Genomic DNA, 13645 nt, shown 5'->3' with positions numbered 1-13645 from the left:
TTATCGATGTCTAGTTCCTTGACAGCTTAAACATTGACAGGGGACGATGATGACGCTAACATAAGCTACATTAGCTAGCTAGCACGTTTATTTACCTTTCTTTTTTTCTCTCTTTCCCTCTCTGCTCCACCTGTCCTCTTTTTTCCTCCGTCCATCTTGCTGCTACGTCATTTAATAAATGCACTTGCTGCCAAACGACACGTGTAATTGCCAACTACTCTCTGTCTCTCTACTTCTCCTGCCTGCCGGGTCATTTAGCAGAAAAGTCCCAGTGCTCCCGATAGCCAGTCCGGGCCTGGGCTCAACCATTTCTGGTGTTCATTATGCTGTCACTACTCACACTGAGTCCAATACATGAACCACTGACAGGACTATGAAGTAACATTTGATCAATCAATCAATCAATCAATCAATCAATCAATCAATCAATCAATCAACAACTTCTTTAATCCCACTGGGGGCAAATAGTTTTGAACAGCTTATTTACCTAAAAACACAGTAACATACAAACACACAAATACACCAAGGAACTAAAATGTGGAATAAAATCTATAAATAATGTTGATAAATAAACTTGGCTGTGAACTCTGAACCACAAAGAATTAAGTTCCTACAATAGTTGAAATAATTACCAGAATATTGTGACCCAGAGGTGAACTAAACTTGTGTGGACGGGGCTCTGCTAAACACTGCAGTTAATGAGGTTAAAAGTGGCTTCTTCTGTTTCCTTTGCAGGTAGAGACGGTATTTCCACCACAGCAATGGATGTGTGTCCAATCAGAACTCTGAACTCTGCAGTGTCCCACAAGACAGAAAAAACAACAAGGTCACAGCAACTGACTGTCAGATACTGAGTATTTTGGTCAACAGGCTGGCATAAATAATGTCTTATAAAGATCACTAAACCTGATTTGGTAACACATAACAATAAGATATTAAACACTGTGTTTCATTATTTGCGTCATCAAACATAGGTGCTATCTCAAGAAGAGGTTTTGAGATGTCTTCAGAGTGAGCAGCCAAATATATTTCCATCCTGCTAAAATGATCATAGCTTATCTGACATCAGCCATGTTGACCACAATTTCACTTTAAAACTCTGTCATTAATGTTTTATATTCATGTTGTAGAGTTGGTCTGAATGTTGGATTAACTGTAATACCATCAATGATATTTTCAATGTTCCTGCTAAAAAACAAACACATTCAATGGACATTTGCTGGTCTCAGTTAATTTGTTTTCACAGCCCAAACCTCCTGAACAAAGTAAGATGCGTTGAAATGCTGATTTATAGAATTTAACCCTTCTATTGTGTTAGGGTCAAAATTGACCCGTTTTCAAGTTAAGATATGCAATAAATACCATCTAGTTTTTTTTTACTGGAACAAGGCTTCATGATATCCTCAAAAACAGCTATATTAACACAACAAGTCAAATTGTCACCATTTTAGTCAATTCTGAAGGTCTCTAAAAAAAAAAGTTACATTTGTGGTGTTATGGGTCAAATATGACCAAGGAGAAATTATTGGCTGTTGCATGCATCATTTAAAAGTTGTGGGTTATTCTGTGGATCAAATTTGGCTCAAACAAGATTCATCTTTGACTCTAGATACCTGACCCCTCCCCTCCCTCCCTGGGAATAATTATTTTCTCACAGTATGGACTTGTACTTCCAATCCCTCTGGCACCCCTCCCCCCAACGGGAATGCAACTTTTCTCGCAGAATATGGACACACTTACATTAAAAATGAACTTGAATGTTAACACACACACACACACACACACACACACACACACACACACACACACACACACACACACACACACACTCTCCCTTTCTCTCCTTCTCTCTCTCTTGCTATCTCCCACACACATGATATCATATCTACATAAACGGTAGATTTTTTTTTCTCACAGACAAGCACATTGTCATCTTGTGGGGGCGTGGCATGAACAACATTACACAGAATTCTTGCAATATTGGTATCTAAAAAGTGGTATATTGTAAGACAAATGGTCCATGGGAACATAAAAACAAAATTTAAAACCGTGATTGCATGGATATGAATACATAATAAGTTAGTCATGAGGTGAAAAACAATATTGGATGATAATCATTGTTTTTGATTGTTTCAGGCTGAGTTAAATCATGGGTCCAATTTGACCTGCTAACACAAAAGGTGTTGGCAACTCTATAACACATTAGAAGGGTTAAAATAAAAAGACTGTATAGGAGCTAAGATTGTAGTCCTTCTTTCCAAAAACTTTTGTTTGTGAATCCAAAAGTTTTACTGGACCACCATCATAAAACACCGAAAACACAAATATTACAGCAGGACTGAAGCCCTTCAGCAAAATATAACATTGTGACGAAGTACAAAATACTCAACTGAAATTGTGTAAACTGACAGATTAACTGAAATCAACATACAAAACCTCCAACACTGTTAATGTTGGGAACCAGAGCCTGGTTAAAAGGGAGAAGAGCAACCTTTACACATGTAGTGAAACGTGTAGAAAATGTGCCTTTTTTAGCCATGAAGCCAAATTTGAAATGATAGTAACTATGGATTCTTTGTAGTTTTGGATTTAGCTTTGTTAAACCATCCACATACTAAACTCTCCACATAAGGGAGATAATAATGATGATGATTCACAGTGATTGTCACGTCTAAAACAGGGAAGTGGAATCAGGTGCCAGCAATTAAAACTAAAAAGTGCACATAAAGCAGATTTCAAAGGAAAAGGTGCAGCAGTTCAAAGAATCAATACACCAAGATCCACAAAGTGTGTGACTGTGTGGGGACCTCTGGTGGGCAGATTAAGAACAGTAAGGCCCATAGAAAGCAAAGACAGACACTTTATAAGGAGAAACAAAACACAAGTGCTGACATCATCATCATCATCATCATCATCAGAAGCAGCAGCAGCAGCAGCTTGTAACAACATCTAAAAACCTGAGACATTTTACATTATAGGAATAAAATTGTTCTCTTCCAGGGACTCAACACATCCTGCTGAGTCCATTTTTTACAATTTACGATTTCATTTAGCAGACGCTTTAATCCAAAGCGACAAACATCTGAGAGCTGATACAACACAAACAAGGATCTAGTCAGGAGAGAACAACACCAGTTAAGTGCCATGAAACCAAGTTTGAGTCCAATAGGATGTAGATGCCAACAGGCAGTGCACAGAAGCAATACATAGAGTGCATAGAAGCAGATTTGTTTTGGTTTGATTATTTTGTTTTTTTCTCTTCCTTCAGTCCATCAAGTGCAGAGGTGTTTGTGAAAGAGCTGGGTCTTCAGTCTTTTCTTAAAGATTGAGAGGGACTCTGCAGAGTTTGGTATCTCGTTCCACCACCAAGGAACTACAGAAGAGAAGAGTCTAGTAGCGACTTAGAGCCCTGTTGTGGTACCAGGCGCCTTTCATTGGCAGAGCGTAGTGAGCAGGAGGGAGTGTAGACCTGAATGAGAGAGTTCAGGTAGGTGGGAGCCGTTTAAGTTGCTGTTTTGTAAGCGGATGTCAGGGTTTTGAATTTGACGCTGGCAGCAACTGGGAGCCAGTGGAGGGACATGAACAGCAGGGTGACGTGTGCTGTTTTGGGCTGGTTGAAGACCAGACGTGCCGCCGCGTTCTGGATCATCTGCTGAAGTTTTTACCTCCACAATCAATAACTTGTTTCTTCTCTTTGGCATGTTAGCAGTTTAAAAATGTTCCTCAGACCTCAGAACTTCCTGTAGAAGCCAGTAATCATCTGACCCTCATGAGCTGGATATGTACTGTATTTAATTTGGCCCTGGTGAAGGTTAGATGATTCTCATAACTCTAAACTTTCTTAAGAAGTTCACTTGGAAGTATGAAAAATACAGTAAGTATAAAAAAAATCAGCCTTTTCAAGTGAGGATTGATCAAAGAATAAATTATATCTGATAAAATGTTCAGGCTGCAACACACAACAACATGAGTTTCCATTTGTAAACTGTTTAGTTTCTGGGCTGTTTTAACACATCCTGCATAGTCGACTGTATTTCTCTACAATAAAAAATTACATCTTTACAGTGACACTGAGTCTTAATATTGTGCCACCAAATGCTCATGTTGGTATTAATATTATGAGTTCAAAGGCATCACAAAATAATTAAAATTTCTTCTTTTCTTTTTTAGACTTAAATCTAAGTTAGAGTCACTAAAAACTAAACTACAGCTCATGAAAGAGACAATGAAACAGAGCAAAATGTAAAATCAAGACATTTGGGTGAACAAAAACAATAACTGCCAACTTAATGGATTGATTTAGAGATACACAACCACAAACCTCCACCTGGCTGCAGGTATTTCACACAGTCCTGCTCACAGCTGTCAGCATTTAACTCTGTTTGTAGTCACATCTGTTGGGAAGGATCAGCCCAAAGCAGTTACATTCAGTGATGAAACCCTGACAGACAACAAATCTGTTGTTTGGTATAATCCTGCAGGTTTTTTTTTTTATAGTAAAAACAAGCCCAAAGTACTTCAGCTTTGGGCCTCATCTTCTGGATCTGCTGTCTGTTCATCCATCAGCAGCATGTTTCAGCGTTATCAGGAATCATTGGTGACTCCTCTGTAAAATGATAAAAGAACTATCAGAATTACAATACATCTAATACATGCAGGTCACACAGAGTTTTAGTTTACTGCTGTTGCTGCTGTAACTTTTGGCATCATTCTGACTGGATACAATAATATTTCTCTCACCATTTTCATTACTGGGATCTGGGGACTCAGCTGTTTCCTGGTTCTGGGTGGATGTTTCTTGGACAGGTGGAAGCATTTCTGACATCTCTGTGAAATAAAGAATTGCCACAGAAAACATCACATCACTAAATCAACAACAACTAACAATGTGTCCAATTTGAGACTTTTTTTTCAATTAATGTGGAAAACTTTTATGCATCCCTTAGTGATCTGGAAAATTGGAAAAGCACAAAAAACACACATGCGCGTGTATTACAATAAGAAAATCTAAAAGTTTTAATCCAGTTTTGTTGTTGTTTTGTTGTTTGTCCCTTTTGTCTTGTCCTGTGTCATGTGTCTTCGTATTAATCACTCATTTTGTGCTATCACTTTTCTTTTTTACTCTTCTGGAAAAAAATGTTATGTTTTGTCAAATTTTATTTGTTTATTGGTATTATAAACAACATGATCTATCTTGTTATATTGTTACCGACTTATAGTTTGACTGTGAAACTGCTATGTATGCTGTTACAACTGCCACAAATCCCTGCCTTGTGTGTGAATGTGTGCAGTCATTTTCTTTAGCGTCTTTTTCTTCATGACAAGCAGTCTCCAGTCTCCACGGCTCCTCCTACTTCCTGGTTGGTCTCCTTGATGGTCCTGATTGGAACAGCCCCTGGTCGAGCCAGCCAGCCCAATCCGTGGGCGAACTGATAAATGTCTGGCCAGCCTGTCAGTCGGGCGGCTGGGACTCTTGGAACAGCTTGCCACTTTACCGTTTTGTTGTTGTGTGATATCTGTTGTGATACTAGTATGAAGCACCCGCTGTTTAGCTGTGCCTCTCGTGGATATAGACTTCAGTTTTAGTGAAACTAGTATGACACACTCGCCTGTTGCTTGGGGACTGGACCAGGTGTAGTTATATGTACCACTGATTGCTCACACACACACATTAGTTGATTCTTTGTTTGCCTCATCAAGAGCAGGGGTTCTGTTCTTATTGTGCTTGTTTTCTAAACCACTGAAGACTAGGTCTAGAGAGTGAGGTATTATTTCTGTTGTTTTCTTTGTGTTGGTTAGTTTAGCTCTGATTTAGGAGTTCTCTTTTGGTTATATTGTTTTTTTTTTTATTTGAACAGCACCCGCAGGCCCCTCTTCGTCAGTTAGTAGCTTTCCTTTTGTGTATATATTTTCTGTAAACCACCTGCCTTCCTTGCAATAAATAACTGTTTAACCAAAAACATCTGGTTTTATGTTGCTTCTCTTTCCCCTAGTGAGCTGGATCATAACATATGTGTAAAAATGTGTCTGTCATTCCCCTGCTCTGGTTTATAAATAGAAAAGAATAATCTGTCACAGTGCAAGAAGAGATAAAGAAGTCCTGTAATTTCATTTATCTTAGATTTGAGGGACACATCAGCAACATCACTAAAGTAGTTTTCTTCCACCTCTGACACATCGTCCAAGTTCACCCATTTCTAACACAGTCAGATGCAGAAATTCTCATTCATGGTCATTCAGGTCTTGTATTCTGTACTATTAAAAAGATCCAACAAGTCCAAAATGCAGCTGCTACAATTCTTCTGATCCACTGGTTTACGGTTTCATTCAAGTCAAACTACAAACTGCTACCTATTACCTCCTGACCTGTCAAAACTTCTCAGACCTCACATTCCCCCACGAACACTCACATCACAGGATGCAGGTTATCTCATTATTCCAAAGATTACACCATTCACATTTTATTTAAGTAATAACTTTTTGGGGTCTACTATGCTTTTATTGATTATTGATTAGTATCAGTGAAGAGATGACAGAAAATGAGGGACGAGGGGAGAGAGAGATGGAGAACAACAATCAATAAAGGTCCCTAATCAAACATGAATCAGGGACATTGTGGTTCATGGTCGACGCTTCACCTCTTAAATCCAATTTTTGCCACTCCTATAACTCAATAGTATCATGTATGTTTAATATAATGTATGTTGTTATTATTTTCTCTTTCTGTAATTGTCTTCTTTCTTTTTTTGTGATTTGATACTAAAAAATAAACTAATTATTGTCATATTTCCAATAAATAGATTGAGAGTTTCCAGGTCCTGGGTGGATGTTTTATGGACCTCAGAAATTGTTGCGATCAGTATTAAATGATAAAAGAATTGTCACAACCACAATACATCTGTCAGACAGTCAAACTTCTAGTTTACTGCAGTTATAACAGTTCAAGAAAAAAATAGTTGTTCTTACCCGTATCCAACCTTTCTAGGAGCTCTGTGAAATCAATAAAAAATTGTCACAACCATGATGCATCTATCACACAGTGAATCCATATTAGAAGTTTTTTTAACTGCTGCTATTCAAAAAATGTTGGTCAGATATGTCTTTGTCAGTATTTAGTTGCGAATAAATCTATTTGTCAGAATACATGTATTAATTTTATCTGTTAAAACTAACAGCAGTATGATTGATGACTGTAAAACTTCATTTGTTTGCTATAAAAACATCACATTACTAAATCAACAACTAACAATGTGTCCAATTTGACTTTTTTTCCAAGTGATTTTTAAAATTCAGCAATTTTTTTATTTAAAAAGGTAGATTGAATGCATTTGAAACACTGGTTTTTGCTTGCAAAAGTTTAGGTATTAATTACTTTTAAGGGCTGGATGCAGGAAAACTGAACATTATTTAAAATATTGTCATGTTAAATACTCTAAAATTATTAAAGACAAATAGGTGACCAATGTGAAAATGTTCTATCTTACCTTGCCATTCCCTTTCAGCAACTTCTCCTGTATTGAAGATGAATAAGTGTGTGTTAATTCACTGGAATTCTTCATTAATCATGTTTTGTTTCATAATTAGGTTTTATAAGTTACATTTTCTTTTGTGAATGTCAAACTTGTGCAACATGGGTATTAATAATACATTTGTAACATTCATAACTGCTGTTGGGCCTCAAACCACAAGGTCACACAGAGAAGGCCTACATGCACCCGCTGAGGCTTGACCACGAGGTGCTTTTTCCTTTGTTTCCCCAGAGACAAAGGAATAGCGCCAAAATGCTGCTTACAGACAATGGGAGTCCATTGCAAACTCCATTTCCAGTGATGCTTTGCAATTTTCACACCTCAGCATGGAACAGTCAACATACAGGGTGCATCCCAAGTCTCTTAAATTGCATCCCTCACTTGCGTCTTTTCCTTGCGTCTTAGTCCCTCCCACCGTGGATGCAAGGAGAGACGCAAGGAAACCAAGCGAGGAGAGAGGAAACTAAAAAAATTTGTTTTAAGAGACATGAGACGTCCTCTCCTCTGAAGTGTCATGTGAAGCGACATCCGTTTCTGATGACAGCAACATCTGATCACAGCTGGATCAGCTGTCAGTCGGCTTTAAGAGCTGTAGAGACTTCTGATGGAGTTTTGTGTCTGCACACATGTGCGCTGTGCTGACACTCATAAAGGTTCACAGTTATCACCGCTAGAGCAGCTGTTTTCTCTCTGCAGCCTGTTACCTGTTTAACAAACACCTAAATAAGTATAAATGCAAATAAAATTCTGCATTTATACTGTGTCCTGCTCAGAGGCACAGGAACCATTTCTACTTGCAGAATGCGTTTATACTATTTATTGATTATTTGCATCTGTATTTTTTGATAATCCTGATAGTGAATTCATTATTCAATTACCTGGAATATAGTCACGGTGTCTTCTGAACACTGGAAAATATGTATTTGGCAAAATGTTTCAGGGAAAATGTAAATTACGAAACTCATATCAAACCCGACGCTCAGGAATTTTCAGCCTCACATGTGACTAAATGGAAATGACGATAAATGATGTAAAATATAAATGTGTTTAACTGTTATTATGGATAAAATTAAAGTCAGGAAGAGTCTGTCTGTCAGCAAGAAACAGTTTAATGGAGGAAATAACATCATGAAAAAAAAATCTCTCATAAATGAAGAAAGTTGTTAATGGTTCTTTTGTTGATCAGACCGACAATTAACAGATTTTTAACTATATGATGAATCAGAAAACAAATAAAACATAAAACTTGGGAATGATACATTTAAATTTAATCTGTAATCTGTCTTCACTTCAGTATGAAACTGCAGTGATGTATCAGATCAGTCAGATCAGCTGCAGCGTCCAATCAATAACTGATATCCAAAAGGGGGCGTGTCGGCCGGTAAAAGACTTCCATGATGGCTGCTCTCGTGTTTCCTCGCTCCTCGCTCCTCAGAGATCCCTCCTCGCTCCTCGGAGCAGAATAACAGACTTATCCTTATCAAAATGGCGCATCAGGAACAACTTCCGGTTCAGGCGAGGAGACATAAATTAAGAGACTTGAGATGTACCCACAGTCTCTCATTGGTGGAGATGATCCTGCACAGCGGAGCGTCCTGATGACACAGCCATGACATCACTGCCACTTTTAAATCAGAGCACGCCCTGAAGAACACGCCTTTCCCATGTCGCTGAGCTAGGGGCAACTTCTGTCCCTCTGTGAGTCAGCTTGACTAACGTGGGTACCCCACGCATGTGTTTTTCCCCTCACCGAAGACTGCCCTTGCCGCCCGTGTTCACTCGAACACATTCCTGGATCCGAGAGAGACCGCTGCTGCAACCAGCACCCTCAAATTCCCCTGCAGGAGTGAGAAACGGAGTTTCTTCAGGAAGATGTGGAACTTCTCTGCCCTGCTCTTCTTCACCGAGTCGACTCTGCTGTTTTCTCCGCCACGCTGCTCAGAGCCAGCTCGCCGTGATTTTCACCGACCGTGCGAGAACAGCCACCGTCTGCATCCTAGCCGAGGACAGAGCGGGACAGAACCGGACAGAAAGATGGACTTCACACACACCCTGCTCGCTTTCTGAAGCGACCAAGTAAGAGGCATAAGTCTGGGCAGAGGCAGTGTTAGTTGTGTGTTCTTTTCAGCATCAGTGCTGTTGTTTAGCATTTAGCTTTTTAGCTTCATTGCTATTGTTCTTGTTGTGTGAGTTGACGGACCGCCGAGTCCATTTTTCCTGCTTTACTCTGTGGAGTATTTTAAGTTTGCTGCCTGTTTAGTAGTGTTCACCACGCTAGACTGTTTTGTGTTTGTGCCGTTCGGGACTACTGCTGTGTTTGTGCCATCGTGAGTGAGAAAGTAAGTTGCTTTGTCGATCAGAAAGCAGACAACGTGCGTTACAGAGTGCCGTCCATATGTGCGCTCTCTGTGGACAAAGGAACTGCTTTCTCCCTCTCACGATCGCTTTCTCTCCTCCTTCCCTCTCTTTTGACTAACACACACGCACCGACATCTTTTTGCACATCTGCATCTGATGGTCAGATAACGTCGGACAAAGCTTTGCTTCGTCTTCCCTTATCTGTCATCAGACACGTGTGCTTTTCATGGACTTTGGTGAGTGCAAGATGCCAACCACCGGGCAGCGCCATCTTGCTATTGTCTAACCAAGACACCACTGCACTTCCACCATTCGGTTCTCGCGTGATGTGACTTCCTCCCATAGTCACGTCCGCGTCGCAGACCGACGACGTGATCACGTTAGGCCCCGTCACCATCTTGTCTCACACACCATGGATGTATAATAAGAGCTGGATAGGGCGCCGCCGCTCAGCCTTGCAGCCAATTTTTCCCAGTGGTCACTCGCGGTATTGCAGCGAAAAATCCCCCTGCGGCCCAAAAAGGATTTTCCCCATAGACCACCACTGTAAAAGAGACACCTGCAAAACTGTTGACAGGAGCCCTCGAACTGTAAACAACTTCAGTTATGACTCTTTCTATTATGAACTTTTGATCCATGGAGGTTTATGTTTGTAAAACTTTCCTCAAGCCGAGAAGAGCGATTTTAAAATCTGTGATGTCATCACAATGTAAAGTCTTTGGACCAAGTGAGAGCTCGTGGGCGGGGCAAGCAGGGGAAACACTACTGCGCATATTCAGTGGGCTGCACAACACGGAAGCAAACCTGGAAGCTAGAAACTTTTTTTGGCGTATGCGCCAGGCGAGCAATTCCCATAGGACTGAATGGGCGCCATTTTTAGTCCGGTCTCCAGCTCTTATAATACATCCATGACACACACACACACCATGGATGTATAAAGAGAACTGGATACAGCGTCAGAGGCAGGGCCCCGTTCATTCCTATGAAAGTTGCTCAGTGGTGCATGAAGCAAAAAAGAAAAAAAAAAAAAAAAAATATCAACTTCCCGGTATGAAAGTACCCGGATCTTCCGCATTGTGTGGCCCATAGAGCATGCGCACTAGTGGCTTTAGCTGGCCAAGTCGGCTACTTCCAGTTTAGCTCTCTGGCTAACTTGAATGGGGATAAAACAATTCAATCATGCGGCTCTTCTAGGCTTTTGAAATGTGATCGGACCAAACGGATTTAATTCTGATAGTGAAACAAGTCATTTCGCGGGGGTTGTGACGCTCAGAAAAATTTATCCACTGATTTACAGACATCTCTTTCACAACGTAAGTCAATGGGAAAAAGTCTTTTTGGGCCAGTGTGCATCACGTGACGTTGTAATTACACGGTTTGGCCACTATGTCAAATTTGCTTCAAAGCCCTGCGCTCTTCCTGTATCCAGTACTCACACACACACCAATCACACACACACATGCATGCATTCCCCTGCATGTGCTCAATCCTGTATATAGCTGTTTGTTTTGCTTTGGTAGATTAAATTTTAGAACAGTGATTTATTGATCAGAGCATTTGCTAACTTTGTTAATCTTGCTAAGTTTAATAAATAGTTGTAGTTATAATTAGTTAATTATCTTTAATAATTGATTATTATTGCAAATAATCAACTGCGCTCCACACAGATCCAACAGTTGGTGCCCGAATTTTTGATTAATATTAATATTTTGATTTCATAATTTATAATTATCTATGATAATTATTAATTATTGCTAATAACCAAACACACTCCTGCCCATCCCAACGCTGCTCTTTTATCTGGTGGTGTTGTTTAGTTGAGAAAGTTGTAGAGATTAAATACCTGGATTAATTACATTCATTTATCATGTTTTGTTTCATAAGTTTCATCGTAAGTTACATTTTCTTTTGTGAATGTCAAACTTGTGTAACATGGGTATTAATAATACATTTGTAACATTCATAACTGCTCTTTTATCTGGTGGTTTTGTTTAGTTGAGAAAGTTGTAGAGATGCCTCTACTTTACATTTTCAGCTCTGATTAGGAAGTTGTCATCTGATGTTGCCACTAAGCAGAAGAGATAAAGAAGTCCTGTAATTTCATTTACATTAAGAGAGAGATGGAGAACAACAATCAATAAAGGTCCCTAATCGAACGTGAACCAGGGACGTTGTGGTTAATGGTCGACATTTCACCTCTTAAATCCAATTTTTGCCACACCTATAACTGAATAGTATCATGTATGTTTAATATAATGTATGTTGTTATTATTTTCTCTTTCTGTAATAGTCGTCTTTCTTTTTTTGTGATTTGACACTAAAAAATAAACTAATTATTGTCATATTTCCATTAAATAGATTGAGAGTTTCCAGGTCCTGGGTTGATGTTTTATGGACCTCAGAAATTGTTGAGATCAGTATTAAATGATAAAAGAATTGTCACAACCACAATACATCTGTCAGACAGTGAAACTTCTACTTTACTGCAGTTATAACGGTTCAAGAAAAAAAATTAGTTGTTCTTACCCTTTCTCCTCCATTGAAGATGCTCTGTGAAATAAATAAAGAATTGTCACAACCATGATGCATCTATCACACAGTGAATCCATATTAGAAGTTTTTTAACTGCTGCTATTCAAACAAATGTTGGTCAGATATGTCTTTGTCAGTATTTAGTTGCAAATAAATCTATTTGTTAGAATACATGTTTTAACTTTATCTGTTAAAACTAACAGCAGTATGATTGATGACTGTAAAACTTCGTTTGTTTGTTAGGAAAACATCACATTACTAAATCAACAACAACTAACAATGTGTCCAATTTGAGACTTTTTTTCAAGTGATTTTTAAAATTCAGCAATTAAAAAAAAATATTTAATGCATTAAAAACACTGGTTTTTGCTTGTAAAAGTTTAGGTATTAATTACTTTTAAGTGTTGGATGCATGAAAACAGAATATTATTTAAAATATTGTCATGTTAAATACTCTAAAATTATCAAAAACAAATAGGTGACCAATCTGAAAATGTTCTATCTTACCTTGCCAGTTCCTTTCAGGAGCTTCTCCTGTATTGAAGATGAATAAGTGTGTGTTAACTCACTGGAATTCTTTATTAATCATGTTTTGTTTCATAATTAGGTTTTAAGTTACATTTTCTTTTGTGAATGTCAAACTTGTGCAACATGGGTATTAATAATACATTTGTAACATTCATAACTGCTGTTTTATCTGGTGGTTTTGTTTAGTTGAGAAAGTTGTAGAGATTAAATACCTGAATTAATTACAGATGTTGAAGGTGGCCTTTACAAACACAGGTTCTCATTAACAAATATAACAATATTAATAGTATTAACAGAGTGGACAATATGTGTAGAGTCATGAAAGATGGGTTTTCCTAATACTCTGACAATGTTCTCAGAGGTGAGGAAGAATCAGCCAAAGAAAATGTAATGAGTCATACGTTTTAGTTTAGTGACAACACACAGTCTCTGCAGTACAGATGAAGACTCGCCTGGTCTTGACCTTTTAAATATCGAACCTTCAAGGCTTTTTTATGGCTTCAAAGACGTCAGACATACAGATACAGAAAGGCAGACTGTCTCTGGTGCCTTTCAGTGTGTTTATCAATGAACCTCTACTTTACATTTTGAGCTCTGATTAGGAAGTTGTCATCTGATGTTGCCACTGTCAAGTAGGTGTGGAGCAGGTGGACCCAAACGCAAGAGACGGCAGGCAGGATACAATGCGGTATATTAAA

General features: G+C 38.7%; 2 protein-coding genes across 3 annotated transcripts in view; both read right to left on the bottom strand.

Annotated features, from left to right (window-relative positions):
• Positions 1 to 13645, bottom strand: part of LOC137177283 (uncharacterized) — a 238723-nt gene that overhangs the window by 171381 nt on the left and 53697 nt on the right. The gene's annotated exons all lie outside the window — the stretch shown is intronic.
• Positions 2869 to 13645, bottom strand: part of LOC137177285 (uncharacterized) — a 37380-nt gene continuing 26603 nt past the window's right edge. The window contains exons 20-25 of one of the 2 annotated variants that reach the window (XM_067583473.1): positions 12927 to 12953; positions 12414 to 12437; positions 7485 to 7511; positions 6967 to 6990; positions 4741 to 4827; positions 2869 to 4606 (exon numbers count right to left, since the gene is read on the bottom strand). In XM_067583473.1, the coding sequence (XP_067439574.1) occupies positions 4563 to 4606; positions 4741 to 4827; positions 6967 to 6990; positions 7485 to 7511; positions 12414 to 12437; positions 12927 to 12953 (233 nt within the window). In that variant the 3' untranslated portion in view covers positions 2869 to 4562. Of the gene's footprint in view, positions 4828 to 6966; positions 6991 to 7484; positions 7512 to 12413; positions 12438 to 12926; positions 12954 to 13645 lie in introns of both variants that reach the window. The other variant, XM_067583472.1, reaches the window with a different exon arrangement.

Source organism: Thunnus thynnus, chromosome 24, assembly GCF_963924715.1.
Source record: "Thunnus thynnus chromosome 24, fThuThy2.1, whole genome shotgun sequence".
NCBI classification, from domain to species: Eukaryota; Metazoa; Chordata; class Actinopteri; order Scombriformes; family Scombridae; genus Thunnus; species Thunnus thynnus.
This window is presented reverse-complemented; position numbering and strand designations above follow the sequence as displayed.